This window comes from Malus domestica, chromosome 09 (assembly GCF_042453785.1).
Source record: "Malus domestica chromosome 09, GDT2T_hap1".
In the NCBI taxonomy this organism is placed as follows: domain Eukaryota; kingdom Viridiplantae; phylum Streptophyta; class Magnoliopsida; order Rosales; family Rosaceae; genus Malus; species Malus domestica.
In genome coordinates, this window is record NC_091669.1 from 8,544,094 (window position 1) to 8,570,800 (window position 26,707).

Genomic DNA, 26,707 nt, shown 5'->3' on the forward strand with positions numbered 1-26,707 from the left:
TAAAATAACCTACCCAAAAAAAAGGTGCATATACTGAAAGAAAACTTTTGTATTGGATCACGCGTTCATGGACAAATATAACTTACAGAAGTGAAACCAGAGAGAGAAAAAGGACACCATCTTTTATCACCCTGTGAAATCTTATAAGCTAAAAAAGTATGAGCAGTCACTCCCACTTTACATCCAGATATTAATAAAACTCATCCGAGTCAGGATACTTTGCTCCAACACTTTGATCCGCAAACGGGGTTTAAGAAAACAGGAAACTCAAGAACTATCCATTGGAATATCACTGGGGTTTGAATTCTGCAGGTTTGCCCTGAAAGCGCTTCCTGAGATGACATTTTGAGGCTGGCTGGCTCCGAATGTAAAGTCTTGAGGAGGAATGTCTATGGGAGGCCGGGCAAAAATGGAGGTAGCACCATCATTGTTAAATGCAGGTAGGGGAACTGGATCATTGGCTCTTGGGAAGCCAAAGCTAAACGAAGGTGCAGCCGGTGGAAAGGCTGGCAAGGTTGGGTTGCTACTGTCGGTTGATCCAAAGATCTTTTCCTCGTACTCCTGCAGTTGATGGTAATTTGCTGCATCCATAAACACAAAAGAAAGTCAGAGATGTATAATTGTTCAGAACAAGTGGGCACTACCTTTATGCATGAATATTGCTAGGTAATATTCAGAAGGTTTGACAATCATGGAATTCCATTTGTTTTCTGCTCCTCCTAAGAAATGCTGCAACAAATCTTCATTGCATACCTTCACTTAATTCAACAGCAGGTCTCCGTTCTTTCACCCACTGGTAACTCGGTGCAAGTCTCCATCCCCTCGATTTCATCAAATATGCTATTACAATAGCCGGAGACCTGTAAGAATGAACATAGACTGGTGGTTTAGCAAAATATAAGGGTGGTGCCATTTACACACCCTTTTTTACCTTCCACACACCCATCTCAATTTTCAGCCATCAGATCGAATGAATTCAAGAAGATCAAAGGACAGAAATTAACAGAGGGTGGGTGTGTGGATAGCACTGCACCGTATTAATTGCACTGGCTATGTGATGCACTATTTATGAAACACTATAGTTCATGTGTGTGCATGTCAGTGCACTGTTATGTACACTTGTAACTAAAAAGAAAAAACATGATTTTCAGTAGTTCACCTATTTTTCCCAGACATGCAGTGCACTAAAACGCGAGCTTTGTCCCTTTCACATTGCTCTGCAAGATTAAGCACAGTTTCACTTCGTTCAGTAGGAAAATTAAGCAAACAATGCAAATTTTGAATTGCTAATTATACTAAGAATATCCAAGCTAGCATCGCAATTCTGAAATTCAATAGTGAAGCCATTCGGTAGTAAGCATTAAAAAAATTCAGGTCAGTTACGGTAATTAAATGCTATAAATACACTTGAATGATGTTTTGCCACCAAAATTCACAATAGATCAGCAACTGCAAAGCGTGGACTAGTTAATTTTTGTATTAACTTAACCTAGTAGAGTGTGGTTCATGTGTCTCATCTAAAATTGATCAATTTAAGATTCCTAGAAAGATTTCTTCCAACAAATTATCAGAAAGGTAGTACGAAAAAAGCCTGTCTTGTTATTCCAATCCTCCATAAGTCAAGATTGATTTATGGCCCTTTGTCCATATCTTGATTCTAATTCTCTATTGGGAATGCTGACACATAAACCTATAAAGTTGCAAATCCGCTGAACCAGTGGACGGTACCAGAATGCAAAATGGGGCAATTAGGCAAATGCAAATCAAGAAACCATTCAGTGGCGTGCTATCATAATGATCAAAACATATCAAATTCAACCATCAATAATCTAATTACCAAAAATAAAAAAACTATCAATAATCCTATTCATCAAAAACCGATCCGTTTAGTTATGAAGATCCCGCATTGAATAACCAATCAACACAAATATTTTAATGTTTCCATAACCTAGTTTCAGTGGCTCCGTATATTCTTTGACCTAAATACTATGTCAGGAGAAAAATCTATAGAAAAACTAGGAACCAATTGAAGTAGCCAATGTACTCGGATAAAATGAAAGCGACAGTGAACAATATGTTAAATGTGAGCATGTCAGTAACTGATGTAAACAGTAGGTCCCAACAGCTTTATATAAAGACTGAGTTTGAAGGGGCAAATCTGTATTAGTGAAACATATTATGAGTCAAATATCCAAGAATCAAAACCATACAACGAGCTGAAATCTAGAATAGATTGAACAACATATGTGTCATTATGGTCACAAAGAGAGTACACACCTAAAAATTGATTTGCATCCTCAAATTGCAAAATTTTGTCATCTTGGAGATAGTGATAAGTGAACGAATTCTTATAGAGATTTTGACAAGCAGGAACCGTCTGCACATAGAAGGAGAAAATCATCACACAAGAATGTCAAGCCTTCAAATGTTGGAGACTGAATTGCTATTTCAACCAACACAACACTAGGTAAAAATCATTAAAATCAACCCAATGATCATAAATCAGTTCATGTCAAGTAGTGAACAACTAAGTCATTATCCAAGTCCATATCTATTCATAACCCTAGACACAGCCTTAATCCGCCTTTCTTACTCCTCATCTGGAATTATCAGTTTTCTACTGCAGAGGAGTTAACCATCCAGATGACCACTAAGCAGCATATCCTTGAATGCTACTATTCGCTTCTTCATGTTCTGCTATCTATCTCAACAGCCAACCATTTCAATCTAATAGACAAGATAACTTTTGATCTCAACCATTCCATTTAACAATGGATGATCTTGTAGCTATCTCATTGACTTCCCTATTATTTATATAAACAATGCACTTCCGAATACTGCAAGTCCCCTCGATCAATCCCCTATCATATATAAGATCAGAGCTTCCATCCTAAATACAGTCTCCAAATGAAAGTCTAATTAGCACAACCAACGTACTAAAAACGATTTCGGCTACAAACATCGAACCATTGAACTAAATTGATTCATTCCAAAGAGAAAAACCGGACCAGAAACGCATTTTGTATCTACAATTCTATAACCAAGGCATAAAAATCAAGGGTACAAAATATTACATTTAGAACACGAGAGATTCCCTGAGTCTTGAGAAGTTCAGAACGAGAAGCGTTATCGTAGCTGCCCAAATAGAGAAACTCCGGCAAGATCTCAGACGGAAAAGCACTAACTTGGATCGAAGTTCTCTCAGCTACCGCCGGCATTCGATGGCCGCAGACCCCACAGACCTCGCCCTCTTCGTATTTGTGATAGTGCCCACAAACCCCACATGGGTTCTCCCTCTCCCTCTTCCTCATAGCCTAGTAGCAGCGAGATTTCGCACCGACCCAGATGAGAAAACGACTTCTAAATCACAAAACAAGCAAAACCCAGATCAAAAACCGGAGAAATCGAATTGGGTTCGCCAAAAATTGTCTTTGATAAAGCCTAAAGTGGGAAAAAAAGAGCGAGATTTATAGAGAGAGAGAGAGAGAGAGAGAGATGGGTAGAAAGAGAAGTAGGAGGCGTTACAAGGAAGCGTCGATTTTATCAGATTGATGAAGGTTATTGAGCACTAGGATTCGCGTTTTGGCTTTTGGCTTTTGGGCGTCTCTCACTGACAAAGCTGTCCTACTGCGGTGGGAGACAGAACAGTAGAAGAGAAAGAAAGCAAAGAGGAGATAGATAGAGATCACGGCAGTGCGTGTTTATCCTTATTGCATATATTATATATCATTCCGTATTTATAATGGAAAGAGAAAGATGAGAGAGAGATTTTGGTTTAGGTGTGGTTTTGTTAGATGCTCTGCTTCTTCCTGGTTCTTGTTGAAGGCCGTGCAGAAAAGCCCAGATTTCCTTTTCTCTTGATCATTCAATCCACAGGAGGGTTTATTTCTCCCAAAGCCCCACCCACATTAGTACCCAATCATAGTGCTCCTTTGGACCACATATCGTTTGGGAGCCATTTACACGTTCCTCCAATCACACGATGACATGTGGATTGTTCCGTTCACGACTCATGACAACTCCCAGTGTTTTCATTGTCCTTTGCTTTTTTGACATGAACAACTCACATGGATAATAGGAAAAACTTACTTGGAATTAGATGTTCCGGTAGTGGTAATTCAACTCAATCACGTATTTATTTGTGTTTGATTTCTTACATAGTGACAAAACTGTATTCAATGCTTATCTTTACGCATGGTAAGTAATTCTTTCACTGTGACATTCCAAGCATGCAAAGGTACTTCCCCGTAACAAAGTCAAGTTAATTATTGTTCACGGTTTGACATTTACGCAACCAAAGCTTTTCAAATATTCCAATGAGAAATAGTGAGTTCTCTCACCAAGTCAAATTTGCTTTCTTTCTTTTGTTGCTTCTAAAGCTCCAGCGATGGTGGACTTTTTCTCCCCACAACCAAAGCCCAGATCTTCAAGCCTCCAATCCTTTAGCTGCATCACTTCTCTTGTAATTACCGGTTTTTCTCTTGCATTGTAATTTATGATGCAAGTTAGTTTTATTCAACAAAATGAAAATATGAGAGTCGAGCTCTTATCATAAATACAAAGAAAAAAAACACTTTTACGATTGTTTCTGCTTGAATCGTTTTGTGTTAAAACTCAAGTTGTATTGTTGTAGTGTTGAGTTTAGGGTTATTGTTAAACTAAACAATAATCCGACTACAACAATACGAGTTATGACTATTGGTATCAGTATTTGGTTCAATTTAACATAAAAAGATTATTTTGTTTTGTATATCGGATTATTGTTCAATTCAATAAGTTTAGTATCAATATCTATATTAGTCTAATTTAATGAAGAGAGTAATGCTATTAAACACATAAAACTGACACAATTTATAATAAGGGTGTAATTCATGTTGACTGATATTGACTCAAGTGAATGCCACATAATCTGCCATGTCATCAATATTTCTGTTAAAAGTTAGTTAGGAGGGTTATGTGTAGCTTACACAGTAAGCAAGGTAGTTAGACTACTAGAGGGATATAAAAGGCCGATTGTAGTCTAATGTGTGTAAGAAATAACCACTCTATCAATACAAAACTTTTCATATTCTTTCTAGTTTTATTTCCAGGTCTTCTTCTACATTCTCTATATTTCTTCTTTCTTCTTTCTTCTGTGGTTCTGATCTTCTTTGTTAAGATGGTATCGAGCCAAGGTTGATTTTTTTTTTTGGGATTTTCTTCCGCTGAGTAAGTCTTGGAGATTGATCGTTGAAGGCGTTGTTGGAGTTCTTGGAGGATTGGTGTTGGCTTGATGAATTTTGGGTCGAGGGTCTTTCAATCAGGTTGTTGGTTTCTTTCTTTATTCTTTGCACATCAAGTGTTTGCGTTTTTGCTTCAGTGAAGATATATGGCGATTTGGGTTGTTTCTTGTGGTTTTTCATATATGGGTTCTTTGTTGGATTCGATTAAGGCTGATGCCAGACAATAGCAGATTTATATTTGTGGTGTGATATGGTTGAAGTTGTTCATTTGTGACATTGCTGAAATTTTAGCTTTTGAAGTATATACATATAGAAGGCTGATGCCAAGAAGTAGTGCAAATATCTTGAAGTGGTGATCATTGTTGTAGTTTGGAGTTAAACAAATTTGTGATTGAGATTGTTTGCGTGTTAGTAATACGTGATAAAGATGTCTGATAAATCAGTACGCATTGAAAGTTTGCTTGGTATGTTAACTGTGAAGTTGCAAGATGACAATTTTGTTAAGTGGAATTATCAGTTTCAGTCTGTTTTACGAGGGTATGATTTCTTTGAATTTTTTACTGGTGAGTCTCCTTGTCCACCAAAGTTTGTGATTAACACTGAGAGTGGAGTGACTACAGAAATCACAGCAGCTTATAAATCTTGGGTTCAGAAAGATATGGCACTATTGAGTCTGTTAATTGCTACTTTGTCGGATGATGCTATGGAATATGTCATAGGGTGTAAAACGTCTCATGAAGCTTGGGTAAACTTACAAGACCGATATGCGTCCGTGTCAAGGGCTAGGATTAATCAACTCAAAATTGAGTTTCATACAATTCAAAAAGGCAGTGATTCTATTGACAAGTATTTGCTTCGGTTGAAAGCCATTCGTGATCAGCTTGTGTCTGCAGGGGAGAGGATTACTGATAATGATGTTGTTATTACTGCTTTATCTGGATTACCATCGGAGTTTGATATTGTCAAGGCTGTAGTTTTAGCAAGGGAGACTTCTATTCCACTGAAAGATTTCAGGGCGCAGTTGATTGGTGTTGAATCTGCTATGGAAGCAAGAGTCACTACTCTGGCCAGTGGCATGGCTGCAATGTATGTTCAAGGAGATAGAGTTACAGGTGGTCATCAGAATTCCGGGTATTCACAAGGAGAGAGTTCAAATGCTGGTTCACAAACTGGTGATACTCAAGGCTATCAAGGGAACAACAGGTTTCAAAACAGAAATGGGTTTAATAATTCTCAGGGGTCTAATACTTCTCAGAACTATAACAGAAGTGGTTATGGGTCTTTCAATAATTCAAGGCCTTATTACAATGGGAATATACAGAGATGGGGAAACAACTATAATAATTCTCCTACTGGGAATAGGTCTTCTTGGAGTGGTAATACTACCTTCAAAACAGGTCCGATAGTTGAATGTCAGATTTGTTCTCGCAGAGGTCATACTGCTGCAACTTGTTCGAATAGGAGTGATGGTTATCAGGTTTTAATCTGCCAAATTTGTGGAAAGAAAGGTCATCATGCTCTGGATTGTAAACATAGGAATAACTATTCCTATCAGGGGGCACCTCCACCTCCTTCTCTTACTGCATTTTCTGCTCAAGCTCCATCTCACATGACTGCTGCAGAATATGGTCAGAATGTTCAACATTTCTCTGCAGCTGATACATGGGTGTTGGACACTGGTGCTTCACACCATATGACATCTAATCTTGGGAATCTCAATCAACCTGTGCAGTATAATGGTGATGAGAAAATCACTATTGGTAATGGGGAAGGTTTGGCTGTTACTCATATTGGTTCTACAACCCTTTCAACTCCACAACATTTACTGTTTCTCAAGAATGTCTTACATGTTCCAACCATTACTGTTAATCTCTTATCTGTTAAGAAATTATGTGAAGATAATCATTGCTGGTTTATATGTGATGAGAGTGTCTTTTTTATACAGGACAAGGCAACAGGAATGATGTTGTACCACGGCAAGAGTAGGGGAGAGCTATATGAGATCCCTGTGACTGTGTTTTCAAGAAGATTGGTTGCTGGTCAAAATAAAGTTGTTGCATTACTTGGGAAAGCTGTAAAGACTTCTGTTTGGCATAAGAGGCTTGGGCATCCTTCTGCCGAAGTGCTTGATGTTATGCTTCAAAATGTTGGACAGCCTGTTAGTGTAGATTCATCACCTTCTGTTTGTTCTTCATGTCTTTCTGGAAAAATGTGTAGACAACCATTTCCTGTCAGAGAAACTAGGGCTAGTTCTATGTTTGAAAAAGTACATTCTGATATTTGGGGGCCTGCTCCAGTTAAGTCTCTAGAAGGGTTTAGATACTATGTAAGTTTTGTGGATGAGTTCTCAAGATTTGTATGGATCTTCCCTATTATCAATAAATTTGAGGTTTTCCAAGTCTTTGTTAAGTTTTTTGCATTTGTTACAACTCAGTTCAATTCTATAATTAAGTGCTTACAGACAGATGGTGGTTCTGAATATATGAGTAACAGATTTCAGTCTTTTTTGGCACTCAAAGGAACTGCACATTCCATATCATGTCCTTACACACCTCAGCAGAATGGTCTTGCTGAGAGGAAACATAGGCACATCGTAGAGACTGCTATCACACTTTTAACCGAGGCTGAAGTTCCATTACAGTTCTGGAATTATGCTTGTACTCATGCTGCATTTCTGATCAACAGAATGCCGTGTAAGGTTTTGGGGATGAAGTCTCCATATCAGCTTCTGTTTAAACAAGACCCTGTGTTGCATACATTGAAGATATTTGGATCTACAGTTTATCCATTCTTAAGGCCGTATACTAAACATAAATTGCAACCTAGGTCAAAGCAATGTGTTTTTCTTGGTTTTGTGGCTGGATATAAAGGTGTAGTCTGTTATGATTTGAGTAGTACTAAACTAGTATTGTCAAGACATGTGGTGCATGATGAGACTACATTTCCATTTAAATCAAGACTGCAGTTGTCTTCTGGGAAGTTCAATAAGGTCCAGAGTACAACAATGTTTCCAATCATGGTTCAAATACCATGTTTTGCTCCTGATCCCATATCTCCAGATATTATTGAAGATCAACCAATGGATAGCTTACAGGTTCCAAGCTCATCAAGTCAAGTTTCTCAGGATCTCAATGCTCATACTCATAGCTCTCCTACTCTCTCAACATCACCTCCAAGTACAATATCATTGTTGCCTGTCCATAGTCCTTCTCAGTTAGAGGTAATCCTACCAATCTCTTCTCCTGTGGTTGAAACTAATGAAGAATCAGCTCACAATATGGTCACCAGGTTGAAGTCAGGTGCCATTTCCCGAAGATCTTACACAGGTTATATTGGTTCATTTCCAGAATTACAAACTCTCCAGATGGATAATGAGTGTGACTTTACTGGGGGGTTTTCATTTATTGCTGCAATACAGGATTTGGAGGAACCCTCAACATTCCGCAAAGCTTCTACATGTCCACATTGGCAAAGTGCAATGCAAGAAGAGTTTAATGCACTCAAAGCTCAAGGAACTTGGCAATTGGTTCCTTCTCCACCAAATAGAACCATTATTGGCAGTAAGTGGGTATATAAGGTTAAGAAGAATCCTGATGGCAGTGTATCGAGGTATAAAGCCAGACTCGTGGCTCAAGGTTTTTCCCAAGAACCAGGCATTGACTACTCAGAAACTTTTAGTCCCGTAGTCCGACACACTACTGTAAGACTCATTTTGTCCTTAGCAGCTATCAATAAATGGGAATTGAGGCAGTTAGATATCAAAAATGCATTTCTGCATGGTGACTTGCAAGAAGAGGTGTATATGAAACAGCCTCAAGAGTTTGTTAATCAAACTAAACCCCATTATGTCTGTAAGTTGATTAAATCGTTGTATGGGTTGAAGCAAGCCCCTCGGGCATGGAATTCAAAGTTCACGACCTATTTACCAGCTTTGGGATTTGTACCATCTTCATCGGATACAAGTTTATTTGTGAAGAATGATGACAAGGATGTGGTGATTCTTTTACTATATGTAGATGACATCATTTTGACAGGATCCAATCCTAGCAAAGTTCAGCAAGTTATTGATGATTTGGCAGGTGTTTTTGACTTAAAGGATATGGGCAGACTTACTTACTTCCTGGGACTTCAGATTCACTACAAGGAGAATGGAGACATATTTGTCAATCAATCAAAGTATGTTAAATATCTTATTCATAAAGCTGGAATGGAATCTTGTAAACCTGCCAATACACCATGCAAACCTCATAATCAAATGCTCTTGCATGAGGGAATACCATTGCAGGACTCTACATTGTACAGAAGTTTGGTTGGTTCCCTGCAATATCTCACATTTACACGTCCTGATATAGCGTATGTTGTGAATTCAGTGTGTCAATGTATGACTGCTCCGACAGATTTACATCTCATTTCTGTCAAACGAATTCTTCGATATCTTCAAGGCACTGCAGAGTGTGGCATTACATATGCAGCTGATACTGACATACATTTGACAACATTCTCTGATGCTGATTGGGCTGCTGATTTAAACATAAGACGATCTGTGACTGGTTATGTGGTTTATCTTGGTGGGAATCCGATCTCGTGGCAGTCAAAGAAGCAATCCTCCGTCTCTCGAAGTTCTACCGAGGCGGAGTACAAGGCACTTGCTCATACTGCAGCAGATGTGGCTTGGATTCGGCTCATTTTGAAAGATTTGGGCGTTGCATTACCTTTTCAACCAACTATATTTTGTGATAATAAATCTGCAATAGCACTCAGTGCTAATCCAGTGTATCATTCGAGAATCAAACACCTTGATACGGATTATCATTTTGTCCGTGAAAGGGTGCATCATGGTGATTTGTTGGTTGAATATCTACCAACTGATGAACAGACCGCTGATATTCTTACTAAAGGATTGCATAGTCCGTCGTTCACTCGTCATTGTTTCAATCTCAAACTTGGTTTCCCTAGTTGAGATTGAGGGGGGATGTTGACTGATATTGACTCAAGTGAATGCCACATAATCTGCCATGTCATCAATATTTCTGTTAAAAGTTAGTTAGGAGGGTTATGTGTAGCTTACACAGTAAGCAAGGTAGTTAGACTACTAGAGGGATATAAAAGGCCGATTGTAGTCTAATGTGTGTAAGAAATAACCACTCTATCAATACAAAACTTTTCATATTCTTTCTAGTTTTATTTCCAGGTCTTCTTCTACATTCTCTATATTTCTTCTTTCTTCTTTCTTCTGTGGTTCTGATCTTCTTTGTTAAGAATTCAATTACAATGTTGAGGCGATTCACGCGAAACCATCAAAATATAATTGATTAAAACTATTCTGACGTCATGTATCAATAACACAAAAACGTGACATGTGACATGTAAATATTTGTCTACAAGACTTTAGAACATCGTCACTGAAACTGTACACATGAGTAGCTCTCCTGAGTTAGGTGCAAGGCCCAAAGTCAAGCGGCCCATTAAGATGTCTCAATGCAACAGTCGTCAAAAAGAGTTGAACAGAAAATGCCATGGCCATTGTTGGCGCTTTGAAGAAAACAATGGCCTCTCCCCCTTGGCGCAATCTCTTCAGTCGTCGCATGTCCTCGTTTTTCTTCGACCCCCCTCCTCCTCTTCGTTCTCGCAGAGTCGTCGTCACTGGTACTCTCTCTCTCTCTCTCTCTCTCTCTCTCTCTCTCTCTCTGTAATCTTAGCTTGCTGAGCTCTGGTTTGCAGGGTTGGGCATGGTGACGCCATTGGGCTGCGGAGTGGAGACGACGTGGAAGAGACTCATAGAAGGCGAGTGCGGCATAAGGGCACTGACCCATCAAGATATCAAGATGAACGGCTTTGATTCAGACACCCAATCGTACACCTTCGACCAGCTCACCTCCAAAGTTGCTGCAATCGTACCCTGTGGAACCGAACCAGGTGAATTCAACGAGGAACTGTGGCTCAATTCCAAGGTAATTTGCTTAATTTTAGTATCAAATTTGAACGTTTCGCCATTTAGTGCTACGATTTACTGATATTTCTTCGCACTCCAAGTGGAGGTATTAGTTGGATAGTGAGTTCGATACCAATTTAATGTCCGACTCATTGTATAAAAAAATATAGAAAGTTTCAGGCTTTTACTGAAATGTTTGAAATGTATGTGTATATTTTGTCAGGATCATCGTTCAATGGCTAGATTTATTGGGTATGCAATGTGTGCTGCTGAAGAAGCACTTAAAGATGCTAATTGGATGCCTACTGAGCCCGAAGAGAGGGAAAGAACGGTAATTTCAAATTTTTAAGTTTGTTTAAATTTAAAAAAGAATGAGGTATATTTGAACTTGGAGAATGACAGGGTGTCTCAATTGGTGGGGGAACTGGAAGTATCAGTGACATATTGGATGCTGCACAAATGATTTGTGAGAAGGTTGGTTTGATTGTTTTGCATTTTGGGTTGTCATAATATTTATGCAATGATCTGGGAATGGTAGAAAGAACAACCTTGATTTGTACTGTTTCTGATTGTGTAACCAGCGTATTCGACGTCTTAGTCCTTTCTTCATTCCTCGGATACTAATCAACATGGCATCTGGTCATATCAGCATGAAATATGGATTTCAGGTGCGTGAACAACTTTCTGAGATACATTCTGTTCTGATGTATTATTCAAAGACCAATGTGGACCGAGATGTAGGTCATTAGCTGTCATGTTGGTCTTTTTTCAAGTTTGAAGTTGGCACCTAACCGTTGAAGTAACCAACAGGGTATAGTTGAAAAGAGTGCCAAGAACACAAATGACTGCAACTCATTTCCCTCACTAAGCCATGAATTATATTCTTCTCTTTTCAATTTTCAAACCGACAAGTCTCTTCTTAGTTTGAAGGTCATGCAGACATATTTTCTTGTAGTAAAGCCTGCATCTGGTGTTGTTTTTAAGCTTAGGGACCAAATCATGCTGCAGTAACAGCTTGTGCTACTGGAGCACATTCTCTGGGTGATGCCACAAGGATGATTCAGTTTGGAGATTCAGATGTTATGGTGGCTGGAGGCACAGAGTCTAGCATTGATGCTTTATCAATAGCAGGATTTTGCAAGTATGTTGTTCCACTGCTATATAATATTATAAGCCTTTATGTGACTTAGCCATGTACTGCACATGTACACAATCTTCTGATACCGAATTTCTAACCTGCATTTGTTGTAACGTATTTGGCTCTGCTTACAAAAGTAGCTTCACTTTTAAAAACGTTGTACTTTGTTTATACTTTTATCTTGTTTAAAGGAGTTTTCTTCTTGTTTTCCAGGTCAAGGGCCTTGACCACGAAATACAATTCCTCCCCACAAGAAGCATCACGACCTTTTGACTGTGGTCGGGATGGGTTTGTGTAAGTACATATTCTTAAAGGTTTGTTTGCATGATTTGTGTGTTTCTGTTTTGTTTCTTCATGCTTACTGTTGTCTAACCTGTACTTATGATCCCAGAATCGGTGAAGGTTCTGGTGTTGTGGTTTTGGAGGTAGTTTGGACGTCTATTTCTAAAAAATTAGTTCTTTAAAGTCTTCTCTTGTTTCTTTCAGTTTTTAGTTGGTGTATTTACTATTGGGTTTATATTTTCCAATGAAGGAGCTTGAGCATGCAAAGAATCGAGGAGCAAAAATATATGCAGAAATTCGTGGTTATGGCATGTCAGGTTGTTTGTCATAAACTAAATATATTGTATATGTTTTGTAATGCTTCGGTAATTTACTAGTTTCTGAAGATAGTGAGCCTGTACAGGTGATGCGTATCATATTACTCAACCACATACTGATGGAAGAGGTGCCATTCTGGCCATGACACATGCCCTTAGACAGGTAAAACCTTGATGGGTGTATATAATTCTCAAAATCTTTTTTTTTTTTTCATCTGAGTCGCACAATTTATATCCGAGGATGTCATTCCAAAAGTAGAAAATCTATATCCAATGATGATAGTAAAAATTACTTGACTATTAAACTTTAAAAGGTTGATAGGTACCGTACGATTGCTCTAAACTTGGCCCCTAGAAAGTTCATTGTTTGTGGTATGATCTATTAGGTGTCCTGTGCAAATTCTTCATCATGTAGTTAAGTTTCTGTGGTTTATAGTAATGCACCTGCTCTTGACTCGCAGTCAGGCCTTCATCCTAAACAAGTGGATTATGTAAATGCACATGCTACGTCGACACCTTTGGGTAAGTGTTTATTTTAGAAGTTGCTACAACTTAGTGTTTTCAGCTATTCGCTTTAGAGTTTCAGGATGTATTAAAACTAGTATGGATGTGGCTCATCTTGTTTTAATTTACTAATCAGGTGATGCAATAGAAGCCAATGCTATCAAAACCATTTTCTCTGACCATGTGACATCAGGTGCTTTAGCATTGTCCTCCACCAAGGTATAGTATTTTCAAGTACCTTAGCTTCCAAAAAAAAATAACGCAACTCATGAGGTTCAATATTAGGAACCTGTTGCTTGTATCTAGGTGGTGTTGTATAGTTGTTTTATTCGTATACATTTAAATTTCAGGGAGCTGTTGGTCATCTCCTTGGTGCGGCTGGAGCTGTTGAAGCAATGTTTTCTATTTTGGCCATACACCATGTAAGTTGCTCCTTTGCTGATTGAGATGGAAACAAATATCTGCAGAAAACGTAGCTGACTGATAATATATAGTTTCTTTGAAGATTCATGACAAAGTCATGCACCTAACCTTTCCCGGTAGGGCTAGCATGCTGAATCAATAGGGCGATTTAAAATAAACGAGACAAAATTATATTACCTGTGTTCTCACCTGGATAATATAGTAAAGTCGACAGTTTGTGGACTTGAGTTATTGCATATGATGTGAGCATATTAGTGGATTTGTGTTGTTACACGTCTTTTGATTTGTTGCTTTCCTGTTTTATTGCAGGGAATTGCACCACCAACGCTTAATCTGTCACAACCAGATCCAGTATTTAAGGATGCTTTCATGCCTCTGACAACTTCAAAGACCATGCCAATAAGAGCAGCTTTGTCAAACTCTTTTGGCTTCGGAGGAACAAATGCATCCCTGTTGTTTACATCTGCTCCTTGACAAAATGGTTGGCGAAATCTTCTTGTCCAGATTGTGTTTGATGTAGATGGTTCTCCGAATGGAAAAAATCTGCAACACTCAAAATCCCATCTTGTACAACTGAAGCCGATGGAATTCCCGAGTGTCATTGCTGTATTTCTGAATTTTCCCCCTTGATTTCGAAAATTGGACTGGTTTAGTGTAGTGGTAGTACACTGTAATCACGGTTAGCTTGATTAGAGATTAGGTAGAGTATCTTGACAACATATCTTCACTAACAGAACTGACAGTGAGGAGGAACTGTGATGAACGGAAATAAGTGAAATGTTTTGCTCGGACAAACAGAATGTCGGGGGTTTGACTGTAAACGGCCGCCAGACGGAGGAGACGTAGCCCCGTGCCCCTGCCACGGACTACCGTTGTTTTCTCTTGCTGCTTGGCTACGCCGGCTAGTGTGTTTTCTCTCATGTATTATTCTCTCCCCTTAGAGTTTAATTTCATGTCCTTAATACTTGTTGGGTAACTGAATAAGCTATAACGGGCACATAGAAATCATGAGAGCGCTTTTTTTCTCACTGACAATCCTTCTTCCAATCGCTAACGTCTAATTTTCTTGTGTATACAAATGCGCACACACAACCGTGACGTGGTTCTACTATTCCACTTCTTTTATATAAAACATGTATTCATTTTTTTAGTACCATAATTTATGTTGATGAAATATCAACTTCGTCATCCACCCGCTCTTTCTATTTCCTTGTCATAGCTTTTGCAAATACGTTTTCTTGGCCTATATATATCCTTGTATTGCTAACGTTGTCGTTAACTCATAAGAGTGTAGAGATCAGCATATAATCCAATGTTATATCACATCGGAATTCTGATTTCACTTATAATGTACGATGTCTTTTGTGATAAAAACTCACACCCGCTTGGCTAACAGGTGGATTAGTTGGGGACAAAAGTTTTCGCACTCGAAATGATCGAAAGTATTATCCTATTCGAGATTAGGACAAGCCATTTAAGTGGACTTTCAAGTGTTTTGGAGCAACATTAACAAGAATCTCGGCCGGCAATCAAACCAGCATTTTCCTCTGTTGTGAAGCTGTGACTTGCCCTTTGCTTCTTCTCTGTGATCTTGTTGTACTGAAGAAAGCATGGCAGACAGATTCAGTAATCTTCCGAAAGAAATCGCTCATCATATTCTATCCTTCATCTCATTCAAAGACCTCACTCGGGTTGGCTCCGTGTCCAAAAGAAGCCAAGGGTTTTGTCTGTCAACTCCGTTTTTGAACCTGAACGATTTTTCTGATGTGCGTTTGCGCTGCAGCACGAGTAAAGGAGTGCTGGATTCTATCGACAGATTCTTGAGCTTCCATTTTTCTTGGAGAAATCACGATACACATGAGAATGCTGGCCGTATTGAACGCTGTTTTTGTGACGAAGAAAAGTTTCAACTGAGTAAATGGATCGAGATTGCAGTGAGGTGCAATGTTGAAGTGGTTGATCTTTGGATTGCTTCAAGTTTTTGGTATCCAAAGCTTCCTACTTCGCTCTTTCTTTGCCCATCTTTGAGGTCTCTGGTTGTGATCAACATGGAGTGTTACATCAGCGATGCGGCTGCTTCATTGGATTTTTCGTCTAATCTCGAATACATTAACTCGAGTAGTGTTGTGATAGTAGGAGATGTGTTCTGGAAATGGATTTCACATTGCTGCCGATGCCTCAAGGACTCGCATCTTTATCATGTTCACGGCTTAAAGAACGTTAACTTAGAAAGCTCGTACTTGGAATCGTTTAGTTTTGTGTTTCTTGATCCTTTCAGTGACTACGGCTGCAGTCTTAACATTTCAGGTGACAAAATTGAAAACGTATGTATCAACTTGGTTGGTAGCTGTTATCCCAGCAAGAAATCCTTCGAGTTTTCGACTCCAAATCTTAAACATCTGCAGTGGCTTGGGAATTTCGGCACTCACGTAGAACTTGGAAAACTCGCGGGCTTAGAGAGGGCTGAGATTTCTTCTACTTGTGGAGTGGTTGACTTCGATGTCTTGTTTTGCATTCTTCATTGCGAACACCGGGTTAGAGTTCTTATTCTGAACGACGAAATTGTCAGGGTAGTAGACGTTGAACTTCACAAATTTAGTAAATTGAATCAGAATTCAGTTTTCTGCAGTGTTTTATTTGCTGACATTTCAGGCTTTCTCGATGGACTCCTACGTGCCGCTACAATTAGACGGAGTTTGCAAGGTATATTCTCGAACATGCTCCGAATTTGGGGAAGATGGCGATATATCATTTTCCGGATCAACTCGATGCAGTGTTGAAGTTACAGAGCACGATGATATCCAGTGCGCCGGTTTCCTTCCATGAAGTCTCAGAAATTTGACGTCTGAACCGGATTGATATATAGTTTTACAGTTGGGTTTCAGATTTCGAACTCTACTTTGAATGAAATGAAGACTGCTTTAGATTCAGCTCAAATTTTCTCTTGCAAAATAATTCTTCCTCAATTCTTAAACGCCTAATCTTCTTGCGTGCACATACAACGCGAACGAGTTCTCACACACAAGGACACACAAAGTATCATGGTGTTACTATAATTTAGTTCAAAGGAGCGTGCGAGGATCTTCGAATGGAGGTTTGTATTGATAAGAAACTTGTCCACTATCACAACCTAGCAATGATATAACTCAAACAGAAGCCTAGAATTGATCTACCGAAAATCCGATTACATTTTTTCTCTATCGCTATACATATTACTTATAGTAATGGACAAAATGATCTAAAAGTTTTAAGAATCTAAGCGTGGATAGATTTGAAACCTTCTGTAAGAGGGATCACTTTTGCTGACAGCTTGGACTGCAACTTTGATACAGCTTGACGAATGTCCTGCAATTGAAGGAGAACAATTCATTGAGTTATTTCTGAAATGATCATCCGATATACATGCAGAATATCCATATGCAACAACATGAAGCTAGGACACTTTTACTCAATGTTACCAATATAAACAAAAACAAGAAGACATAGTTCAGATAAGCGGTTACCTCTAGATGGTAGCGGGAGGAGAAATGGGTTAACAGAACTGACTTATTTCTTATCCATTGGGCATTCTCAATGATCTGCGTTAACAGAGTAAATTTTACAATTACAATTTCGGTGAAAAGATGCAGTCTAGTCATTAGTCAAAACATAACAAAACCTGCAGGGACAGAGCAAACTATCTCAAAAATCATAAATAAAAAAACCCATAGAAAAAAGCTAATTGATCACATGCCTCGTCTATATGAGTATGACCATGTTGTCGTGCATGCTCAATGCTGCACCCTTCATCCAGAAAAGTTGCCTGTCAAAGATCTCGTCAGTTAAAACATATTTTTCATCAAATTATGGAACTGTGTTTGTGTATATTCACTTCCAGAAAATAAGTTCATATGAAATCACTCTACCATAATGTAGAGCCATTTCCGAAAAGATTCATATTCGATATATCCTTCTTCACAACAGACCTAAAATTACCAATGCATACAACCACAACCTAGAAAATTTCCACAATGCATCTAAAGACTGCCACTAAACGATGATTAATGGGATTAAATTCCCGGTCTACTACTGAGGGCCAATAATAAAATGCCCAGCAATTTATGCATGGAATCAACTATAATTATGTTGGTCAGTGAACTCTCCTAAACATGTATGATGCGACTCCGGAAATAGCCGTCAAGGAACTAAATATGCAGTGTTTGAATCATATCAAAAGCAGATGATTATATTTCTACATTTTATATCCAACAGAAAGCGCTCCTAAAGGATAAGATTTCTTCACACCTCAGTTATAAGAATCTTTGCCCTCAAGGCATCAGCATTGCGTGGATCCAGCATATAATCTGACGTTGTATCCCCAGTGAAGGCCACTTCTGGTGACAATATAACGTCTGTAATCTAGAAAGAAAAAATCAAAATCAATACTAATTAATCAAGATAAACACAAAACTGTTATGCAGCTATTACAAACCTCAACACCAGACTTCTTCAATTTCTCAATCTGCTTCCCTTTTAGATGAATGTACTGCTTCTTCAGCTTTTTTCTAACCGAGTAAATCACATAACCCTGAAAATTAAAAATAAAAAGAAGTTACATGATATTCTGAACTCTGAGTTTTAGGTTACATACACTTGCTATATTTGACTATCTATATTAGCAAGCAACGACATCAAGAACGAAAGGCCTCACTCGTAAAGACTTTATAACCCCAAATAATACAAGTCTGGGACGTAGTGGATATGCTCCCAAGACCCACCACATGAATCCAATACTATGGAAATAATGATTCCTGATCGTATAGTCAGAAGAAAGAAGCCATGGCCCATTTGTTGCATATGAATCTATTAAAAAAATAAACTAGTCCTACCATTCTGAGCATTTACATTGTAGTTCCAGAAACATTTTGGTAAACTATGTAGATGAACTATAATTTGATGAAGCACGCACCTGGCTAGGTATAGCATGTTGAGTCCTAAATGGCCGGACAACAAGGTTATTCCGCAATTCATATGTTTCACCTGAATTCAAATGTGTAATGTTATCACCTCAGGAATGAAGAGATATAAACAATCCCACTAAACTATTGCTACATACCAACATCCAATGCAACCAAATCAAGATTCAATTCCACATGACCCATCGTTCTGTGAATGTCTATTAGCTTCTCCACATCCTCTTTAATACAAGGAGGCACAAATACCGTTGGAGGTTTCAAGTTGTACAAACCACGGCTGGCCACATACATCGGCAGCCCACCCTGAAACGTTAAATACAGTTCAAGCACATACTAACATGTCAACCTCCAAATGAAGCAAAATGGCTCTGTCTTAGAAGATTAAAAGTAATCAAATGTGGATGCTGGTAGTCATCGGAACACGGATGCATGGTTGATTTTGGAAGCCACCAAATTTGCTTTTACACCAACCTAAACTATGAGTCTGTTTGGAAGTGCTTTGCAAATGGCTAAATTCGCTTTCACATAACCAAAAATGCTTATGAACATTTGATGGAAAAATCTTAAAAGTGCTTCTAGGTATCCAAGTGCTTTATGGAAAAACACTTGTATGATAAAGGCGTTTTTAGTAGAAGTTCTTCTTAAAGAATAATTTCCAAACTAGCCCATAACTTAACAGAACTTCCAATAAAGTCACAAATTTTCAATAGTTATAAACTAACACAATCACTGACTTATAAGAAATTGTGGATACATAGATGGTTGCTTTTAATACGGCTAATAGCACTTTCAGATGACGCATAGCGCTTAAGTGCTTCTGTGTTTCGAAGTGTCAAAACTTCAAAACACTGAATTTTCCATTAAAAATTTGAACGTGCTTCTATAAAAACGTTTCTAGTAAAAGTGCTTTTCAGAGAAACATTTATAAACCAGCCCATAACTTACACAACTCATAACAACAAAGTCCTAAACTTTCACTTAACTAGAAATTAACACAACCATTAACTTGTATAAATGAACTGAAGCAAACAACTTAATGGATACCCAAAAGAGCAAAGCATGAGGAGCTCACAATATGATCAAGATGGGCATGAGTGATGAACAAATTGTTCTGATGAATGGCTCTGGAGGGGCACCTCCCGATGTCGAAAGCGCACTTGAACTCCGGGATGATAATGCAGGTCTCATGGCCGCCAATTGAGAGACCCTCAATGTTCAAGCCCTCCAAGTCCATACCTTTCCGGAGAACCTGGGACCGGGCCAGCCGGTACTCTTCGTCCTCGATTGCCCGACCGAATGCGGGAAGCAAAGGCGACCCTTTGAGGGAATTTACGGAATTGGCATGGGTTTGCAGTGAAGCTCTCTGGGGCTTTGGTATTTGGGAGATGGGTTGGTGGAAGGGGAAAATTAGAGGGGCTTTGGAGGGTGAAATGGTCAGAGAAATTTGCATCTTTCTTGTGGGTTTGTGGTGAGAGTGAAGCTCATAAGATAGCAAAACCGAGGAGAGAGAGAGAGAGAGAGAGAGAGAGGGTTTTAGCGAGGTTTTTCTGAGAGTGGAGAGAGTGGATTTTGTTGCTCTGTCTGGGTAAACTGGAGATATTTTGGGGGAGCTTTATCTAATTTTACGAGGGAGAAGACACCAGACGGTGCGTTTTGGCTGTTGAATGGCGGGGTTCACAATTTTGGAAGGACCCCAAAACGGTGCGTTTCGCTGCGAGTATGAAGGATAAGTAGAATTTGTTTGGAGAAGTTTGCATTTTTTTTTTTTTAATTTTTTAAATTTTTTGGGGGAAATTGCTTCTTTTCTTGTTAGGAATCGAAGGCTTCACTTACATATTCAATGTAACACCCTGACATCATTTTTCGAGGTATACTCTTTTGTCACTGATTCACCACGTGACAAGCGTCTATTAAATGAGCGCATCTCACTTTTTAAATACATGACAAATATCTATTAAACGAGCAATATGACTATGTTTTGGTTACAAAAGAGAATCTTTCAATCTCGAGGGCTTGGGGTGAAATTTTGTTTTGGCACAGCTACTAGGGTGAGAGGGCTTGAAACAATCATGGGGACACGGGGGTGCGTTTGGTGGAACATGACCAATTGCTTGGAGTTCAAGGCTCCTATCCCTTTATTGTAGCGGTAGGCTTATAATCAGAGCTCCAACTCTTCAAATCCCGTTGGATTTCAATTATGTCTGCCAAGAGAAAAGCACGAGGCAACATCTCAAAGAACTCTAAACAGATAAAAGTTCGAAGATCCGAAAACGGGACGAAATACAGGAAGACAAAGATGATCAAAGCACCAAGGATGTGGACACACTACGGCGGCCTCAATCACCAGACCTTGTTATCCATCGAATCCTCCAACTCTCTTCGCACTGAATCCGCAGTCCGAATGAGCTTTCTTTCCAAGCAATGGGAAGATGTGTAGTCCTCAGTCCCTGTATTAGATTTCGACGAGGGAAACATTCATCATACACTCGACAAAAATCCAAGAAACTGTGGATTTAGAAAACTCCGATTTCTTCACCTTTGCTTTGTGCATTTCCATCGAGCATTTGTCATTAACGTCATGTGTTACGCGGAACAGCCTCAAATACTTGGAAATTATACATTGCACTGGTGCGAGGGGGATCGTAGTCAATGCTATGTATCTCGAATCTTTTAAATTCGTTTCAGGTTCGGATCAAAGCTGCAGAATGAGATTAGAAGACATCTTAGGAGCTAAGCACCTGAGAAACTTTGTATTATGTGGATGCCAAGATCATGTGGAGGCTGTAGTCAGTACTTGGGACGAAATGTGCTTCACTTTTAGTGGTTCTATGAAGTCAATCTCTTCGATCAAATTGGCTACTGCAGGCTCATTGGAACAATTTTCTGCGCTGAGAGATTATCTCGAAAGGTTTGATTGCCCCGTCCCTATATGTTGGAGATGCCAAGGTATAAATGAACCGTATCTATATATGCATGCTTCATTGTGTATTTCTTCATGTATTCCAAGTTCTGCGGTTGATTCCTTACTAAAAATTTCCGCAATCTCAAGCTTCTGGTGGTCACCGGCTCACCACCAAGATACTCCGACAACAGAAGAGGAGGATTCCGAGTTGAGGGACTCCTTGCTTTGGATGGCACCTATGCAAATATACCACAAATAGAGAAGGGAGTTTTAACGAAACACTCCCAGTACTGTTCTCTTTTAACGAAGTTTTAGACTTTCCGTTGTTCTCTAGCAGCATGCGTAAAGCCATATAGCAAGTAGTTTTCTCTAACCAAAACATGTACACCGATGTTTTTACAAACGTTGAACAAGTTATATGTTACAATTTCACATTCAACGAGCGGAAGGGTTCTCCTTCCCTCTGAACTTTACATACGAACATTAAACTGTGACATACAAAGAGGGAATGCTGAGGCCTTGATCCTCATAAGCAAAGACCAAGTCAAGGATGATGTTTGCGTTTAGACAAAGCTGTGCAGAAGCCAATTAAGATTGTGTGAATGTGATGCCTCATATATTACATCGCTGCAGACCATGACTCTTGAACTCGAGCAGACTAGTTCAGCGTTTTGAAGGGTGAAGCCGTGAACGATTGGTAAAGGGAATCCCTTTCCGAGATGCGAGTTCACATATGGCAAGAAAACAGTCTGAATAATTGTCCACATTACTGGCTGCAATGTAAGACATATACAACGGTTAATAACTTAATGCAGGAACTAACTTTAGTTTGAGTAAGCTTTTGTGAAACCTGAATACCTGTACTAGATACAACCGAAGATTTCCAATATTGCTCCACTTCAACGACATTGAAAAGTCGTTCAATTTCACGCTGCCAGCCAGGTTATTGCCTGAGATTTTTACTGAACCGGATCCACGAATGACCTAAAAGAACACCAAAATTTACTATTGTATGTTGTACACAATTATCATGCAAAATTACGTATTCAAAGGAAAGATTATCATGTGATATAATTACCAATGAGATGCATGCAACCGGTATTACTCTGTCTTCTTCCAATACATCGATTATCAGGTCCGAGTAAATGGTAGCATCAATATTATGCTCTGAAATCCTCACGACTGGAGGAGAATATAATGATATGTTCAAGTCCATATCATGGTTGGGGTATTTCTTGTATAGTTGGGGAATAATAAATCTCCATCCGGCAGTGTTCAAAAAAGACTGATCTGGTATTTTATCTACAATCCATTGCATAAATTCTGCCTGGCCAAAGATAGACACTGAATGATGAAGACATTTTTACGCTTATCGGCATATAAACACAAGAGAACTCTAAGAAAATACACAAATATTTCCAATACTTACATTAAAATAGGCACCTGCTACAGAGTTGAACACTGCCTCATCCAGTGAAATTCCGAGCATTTTAGATGGATCTGAGCAGGAAACTAATGGTTGTGAATCCTTATTGTGGTACTTAGAAAGTGAATGCTTATTGTGGTACTCAGAGACTGAAGCATTTCTTCTTCCAAATAAACCATTAATCTCAAACCCTATGGAAGAATTGCTCAATACTGGATCATTCACAAAAGTCATGTTCAAAGCAGTATTATCATCCAACGGCACCTCCTTTGGAAGAGCTTGCATAAAAGAATCGAGCTTTAAAACGCCATCTTTGAGTTCCTTGGTCATAGAAGTTTCCACTGCAGATCCTATTTGCTCTTCAAATGCATCAATCATCCTGAAGGATGACAAGGAGATGGATTATTAACGGAAGTAAATTAAAGTCTGATCTTTCTCTTGAACTAAAAGGGGCATTAGTCAGGCAGCACACAATGATAAGGAAACCAAAATACCGGTAAATCTTGAAACAATTAGTTGAACCCATTAAGCATAAAAATTAACCAGTCAGTGATGAGGCAAACATCCAAGGAAAGTGGTTTACTAAAAACTTGTCCATAGTAAAGAGCAATTAAGCACACACCAAACTTTGGTACTCTAGCTTTATAGAAGCAAAAGGTTTTCCATTCAAGAAATACCAAAACAACAGAAAAAGATCAGTTCCAGAGAAGTATATGTTTTAGGAAGAGATACTCGCAAGAAACGGCTGCTTAATTACAGTATTGATTTCGGAGTCTGTAAATTTTGTGGTAGCCATTGAAAAGATCGTTTCTGGTGGATGGAATGGAAAGAAAAGCATGGCTCATAAAAATCCTGGCAATTTCTTTCTAGATGTTTGTGGAACACCAGCATAATAATAGTTTTGACTGCTGGAGCCAGGGGAACAACAATTACAAGAGTACACAGTTCTCCACAACCAAACAGATAATTGCATACCCTTGATAAAGCCAAGAGGCTCCTCCATCCAATTTTATGGATATCTCTTTAACATAACAACCACAATCCTTAAGGGTAAGCTTCAAAGTTCCCTCCTCGATCCCCAAGCCTAATGAGAGCCCAACCTCCAAGCCTTCAACCTTCAAGGGAAGAAATGGGTTCAGTGATATGAAAATCTCATGTAGTTTTCAGTTCCCAAAAAGGAACTCATATGCATTAAAAAGTCCGGAAAAGGAAGCAAGTTTTCATGCCATAACTACATCTTTAATGTTCAATTACTATTCAAATAAGGAGGAAACATACACCAAAATGAAATTAAGCCATTCATACAAACTTTTGAAGGTTTACAACGATCATATTTCCAAAAATGATATCCAAGATGAAAACTAAAAACAATAAAGTATACAATTCCTTATCAGTAAACATTATTCATATGCAATTCAGTTCCTACGTTTCAAAATAAACAGCTGCATGATTCGATCAATAAATATGTGTAAGCGCAGGCACACACACGCATACAGTCTTTCTTTCTCAAAGTCCAATAAATCTTAAGAAACAAATAAACGAGACAAACAAGCTAAACCAGCAATCACACTGTTCACTCTCTCAACTTTTTCTGGCCTGAACAGGCCATTTAATACTCAAAAACTATAAAAAAAAAGCATCGCCTTTATTCGAAACTGGACATGCACAAGCTATACAATGGTAATAGCATCAATTTCTTCCCCAACTGCATCATCATACCAGACAATTATGTTCTTCTCTAATCTCTACCACTAACTCCATTCATACACAAAGAACAATAAAGAAACTTAATTTACAATTAATCATACTTATTAGCAAAAACCCAATTGCATATATAAAAAACTATACAAATTTCACCTATCAATTTGCAGAAAAACCCAAAAATTAACCCCAAAAAAAATTAATAAAGCAAAATTAAGCCATACCTGAATCGAGGCACGACCTTCATCCGAAACAACAACGGGAGCAATCCAAGTACTGTAGGAATAGTGCCAATTCATGCTTAGATTGCAGGTGACCCCCGAAGCAATAATGGCGATTCCGTCGTCTCCCAGCACGAAATGCGACGGACCCACATCGATTCCGTAGATTGTGATGTTGGAGAGCACCATATTAACGTTTCCGAGAAACGGGATTCTCTTGGATTTCGAAATCTTGGGGAGCTGGAGTGGAATTATGGAGGAAACGGCCTGAGTTACGAGCAAGTCCTTGAGAAAATCGAGACCCTTTTGGGAGATGACGACAGACGTGAAGGCTTGGTCAGCGGCTTGAACTTGCAGGTGGGGCGGCGGTGCGAGGAAGAAGAAAGCTATGAGGAAGAAGAGAATAGTCGGTGACGCCATTGAAGTCTCTGGAGAAGAGGAGATAAATTTTTATCTTCTTGTTCTGGCTATGGCGCAAGGAGAAACGTGGAAAAGGGCGCAAACTTCAACTAACTTAAACAAAACTCTTGGTAGGAAATGTCCTAAACACCCCCCATATCTGGTTTTTTTTTGTGGGTCCGTGGTTTTGAAATTTTAAAAATAAAAGAGGGTAAACTTTCTGTTGTTTAATTTAAATTATGTGATTTATTAATTGTTAAATATTGTACTAATTTTATCAAAAAAAAATATTTTGCTTTTAATTTTAAATTGAAGGAAAGATGAGAGGAAATCGATTACGGTGATTTGAATATGTGCAACGAATGTCTACTGACGCTCCGGTTAGAAGATGCGACTACGAAACAGAGGTTCAGGATTGAAGGGGTAGAGGAAGATCAGGAAAACTTAGGAAGAGACTCTAAAAAGAACTTAGAGTATTTGGATCTAACAAAAGACATGACACAAAACCGAGCGCAATTGCGTTTTAGAATTCATATAACCGAGGCCAGTTAGTAGAAAAAAGCTTTGTTATTGTATTGTATTGTGGGATCTAATTTAAATTGTATATATTTAAAATTAAAAAGAAATTATCAAAAAAGTTTAAGAAAAAAGATAAATGTTGTTGAATCGTATCAAATTGGGAAACCACGTTGCTTCCCTAAATTGACTAATGAAGTAGAGGGACTAAAGTGGAATTTCGCCCTACACTTCCGCGAATAACACATTACGCTTTGGCGTTGAATTGCAGAAGACGACGTTGAAGACTGGGATTTTACCCTTTTGTTGTTCACTTTGTTTTCTTTCCAGTTTGATGTAAATTTCAGAAATTTGATTGATCAAAAACAAAACTCTAGAAATTTGAAGGATATAAACCCTAATTGGAACTGAAATTGTACCGGTAGCAAGTGAGTTTAGGTACAGTTAGCAGTTCAGTTGGTGAACTGAGTGATAGTTTAGTGCAGATTGCCTATGGCTGCTGGACACAGATTCAGAGTTTAACCTATTTTTCATTCTTCTGGAGTTGTAGATATTTATTGTTTTTACTAGAAAGTTAGAAACTTTTCTAATATACGGGGGTGGGATTCGAATTTGGTGCAATGGTGCGGGCACGCTTCTCTGACCAACTGGCCTAACCCACGTATGCTTTTATGGGGGTGTAGATTTAGATTACCAAGTGGATTCTTGTTCCTTTCTTAAGGAGTTATCCTACTGCTCCGAAAGTTTTAAGTCCCTTCTATTTTAATGA

The 26,707-nt window shown here is 38.7% G+C and overlaps 4 protein-coding genes across 5 annotated transcripts; 1 reads left to right on the top strand and 3 right to left on the bottom strand.

Moving 5' to 3' along the window:
* Positions 1 to 31: 31 nt before the first annotated feature.
* LOC103442677 (protein-tyrosine-phosphatase IBR5) lies at positions 32 to 3,878 on the bottom strand. 2 transcript variants are annotated; one of them, XM_008381491.4, is made up of 6 exons: positions 3,526 to 3,878; positions 3,075 to 3,360; positions 2,278 to 2,377; positions 1,160 to 1,217; positions 754 to 860; positions 32 to 581 (listed from the first exon to the last, which is right to left on the bottom strand). In XM_008381491.4, the coding sequence occupies exons 2-6, from the start codon at positions 3,309 to 3,311 to the stop codon at positions 268 to 270; spliced, it is 816 nt and encodes a 271-aa protein (XP_008379713.3). In that variant the 5' UTR covers positions 3,312 to 3,360; positions 3,526 to 3,878; the 3' UTR covers positions 32 to 267. The 2 variants fall into 2 exon arrangements, with proteins under 2 accessions (XP_008379713.3, XP_070660719.1); XM_070804618.1 differs by having other exon boundaries at positions 3,075 to 3,357; positions 3,526 to 3,876.
* Positions 3,879 to 10,700: 6,822 nt separating this feature from the next.
* On the top strand, positions 10,701 to 14,853 carry LOC103442680 (3-oxoacyl-[acyl-carrier-protein] synthase, mitochondrial). The gene is made up of 14 exons (XM_029108008.2): positions 10,701 to 10,868; positions 10,944 to 11,173; positions 11,378 to 11,485; positions 11,557 to 11,628; positions 11,736 to 11,822; positions 12,144 to 12,295; positions 12,506 to 12,586; positions 12,684 to 12,717; positions 12,825 to 12,891; positions 12,978 to 13,054; positions 13,353 to 13,413; positions 13,532 to 13,614; positions 13,746 to 13,817; positions 14,128 to 14,853. Exons 1-14 carry the CDS (start codon positions 10,739 to 10,741, stop codon positions 14,290 to 14,292), a joined length of 1,419 nt encoding a protein of 472 aa, XP_028963841.2. The 5' UTR covers positions 10,701 to 10,738; the 3' UTR covers positions 14,293 to 14,853.
* A 2,046-nt stretch (positions 14,854 to 16,899) lies between these two features.
* LOC103442679 (tRNase Z TRZ2, chloroplastic) lies at positions 16,900 to 20,397 on the bottom strand. Its single transcript, XM_008381493.4, has 8 exons — positions 19,846 to 20,397; positions 18,914 to 19,076; positions 18,767 to 18,837; positions 18,290 to 18,385; positions 18,103 to 18,216; positions 17,552 to 17,620; positions 17,322 to 17,396; positions 16,900 to 17,163 (listed from the first exon to the last, which is right to left on the bottom strand). The coding sequence occupies exons 1-8, from the start codon at positions 20,221 to 20,223 to the stop codon at positions 17,074 to 17,076; spliced, it is 1,056 nt and encodes a 351-aa protein (XP_008379715.1). The 5' UTR covers positions 20,224 to 20,397; the 3' UTR covers positions 16,900 to 17,073.
* A 1,629-nt stretch (positions 20,398 to 22,026) lies between these two features.
* Positions 22,027 to 25,528, bottom strand: LB (putative BPI/LBP family protein At1g04970). Its single transcript, XM_008381492.4, has 6 exons — positions 25,027 to 25,528; positions 24,077 to 24,216; positions 23,105 to 23,480; positions 22,754 to 23,002; positions 22,534 to 22,659; positions 22,027 to 22,448 (listed from the first exon to the last, which is right to left on the bottom strand). The coding sequence occupies exons 1-6, from the start codon at positions 25,441 to 25,443 to the stop codon at positions 22,239 to 22,241; spliced, it is 1,518 nt and encodes a 505-aa protein (XP_008379714.3). The 5' UTR covers positions 25,444 to 25,528; the 3' UTR covers positions 22,027 to 22,238.
* Positions 25,529 to 26,707: the final 1,179 nt, after the last annotated feature.

Excerpts from the sequence above, each read along its gene's own strand:
- LOC103442677 (XM_008381491.4), bottom strand. The coding sequence starts at position 3,311 with ATGAGGAAGAGGGAGAGGGAGAACCCATGTGGGGTTTGTGGGCACTAT. Across the intron at positions 861-1,159 it reads TGCATGTCTGGGAAAAATAG|GTCTCCGGCTATTGTAATAG; the intron begins GTGAACTACTGA and ends TCATTCTTACAG. Across the intron at positions 582-753 it reads TGCTGTTGAATTAAGTGAAG|CAAATTACCATCAACTGCAG; the intron begins GTATGCAATGAA and ends TTATGGATGCAG.
- LOC103442680 (XM_029108008.2), top strand. The coding sequence starts at position 10,739 with ATGGCCATTGTTGGCGCTTTGAAGAAAACAATGGCCTCTCCCCCTTGG. Across the intron at positions 12,296-12,505 it reads TCAATAGCAGGATTTTGCAA|GTCAAGGGCCTTGACCACGA; the intron begins GTATGTTGTTCC and ends CTTGTTTTCCAG. Across the intron at positions 13,055-13,352 it reads TGACACATGCCCTTAGACAG|TCAGGCCTTCATCCTAAACA; the intron begins GTAAAACCTTGA and ends CTTGACTCGCAG.
- LOC103442679 (XM_008381493.4), bottom strand. The coding sequence starts at position 20,223 with ATGCAAATTTCTCTGACCATTTCACCCTCCAAAGCCCCTCTAATTTTC. Across the intron at positions 18,838-18,913 it reads TTTGGTTGCATTGGATGTTG|GTGAAACATATGAATTGCGG; the intron begins GTATGTAGCAAT and ends ATTTGAATTCAG. Across the intron at positions 17,621-18,102 it reads CAAAGATTCTTATAACTGAG|GCAACTTTTCTGGATGAAGG; the intron begins GTGTGAAGAAAT and ends GATCTTTGACAG.
- LB (XM_008381492.4), bottom strand. The coding sequence starts at position 25,443 with ATGGCGTCACCGACTATTCTCTTCTTCCTCATAGCTTTCTTCTTCCTC. Across the intron at positions 23,003-23,104 it reads TAGCAGGTGCCTATTTTAAT|GCAGAATTTATGCAATGGAT; the intron begins GTAAGTATTGGA and ends ATCTTTGGCCAG. Across the intron at positions 22,449-22,533 it reads TTCGGTTGTATCTAGTACAG|CCAGTAATGTGGACAATTAT; the intron begins GTATTCAGGTTT and ends CTTACATTGCAG.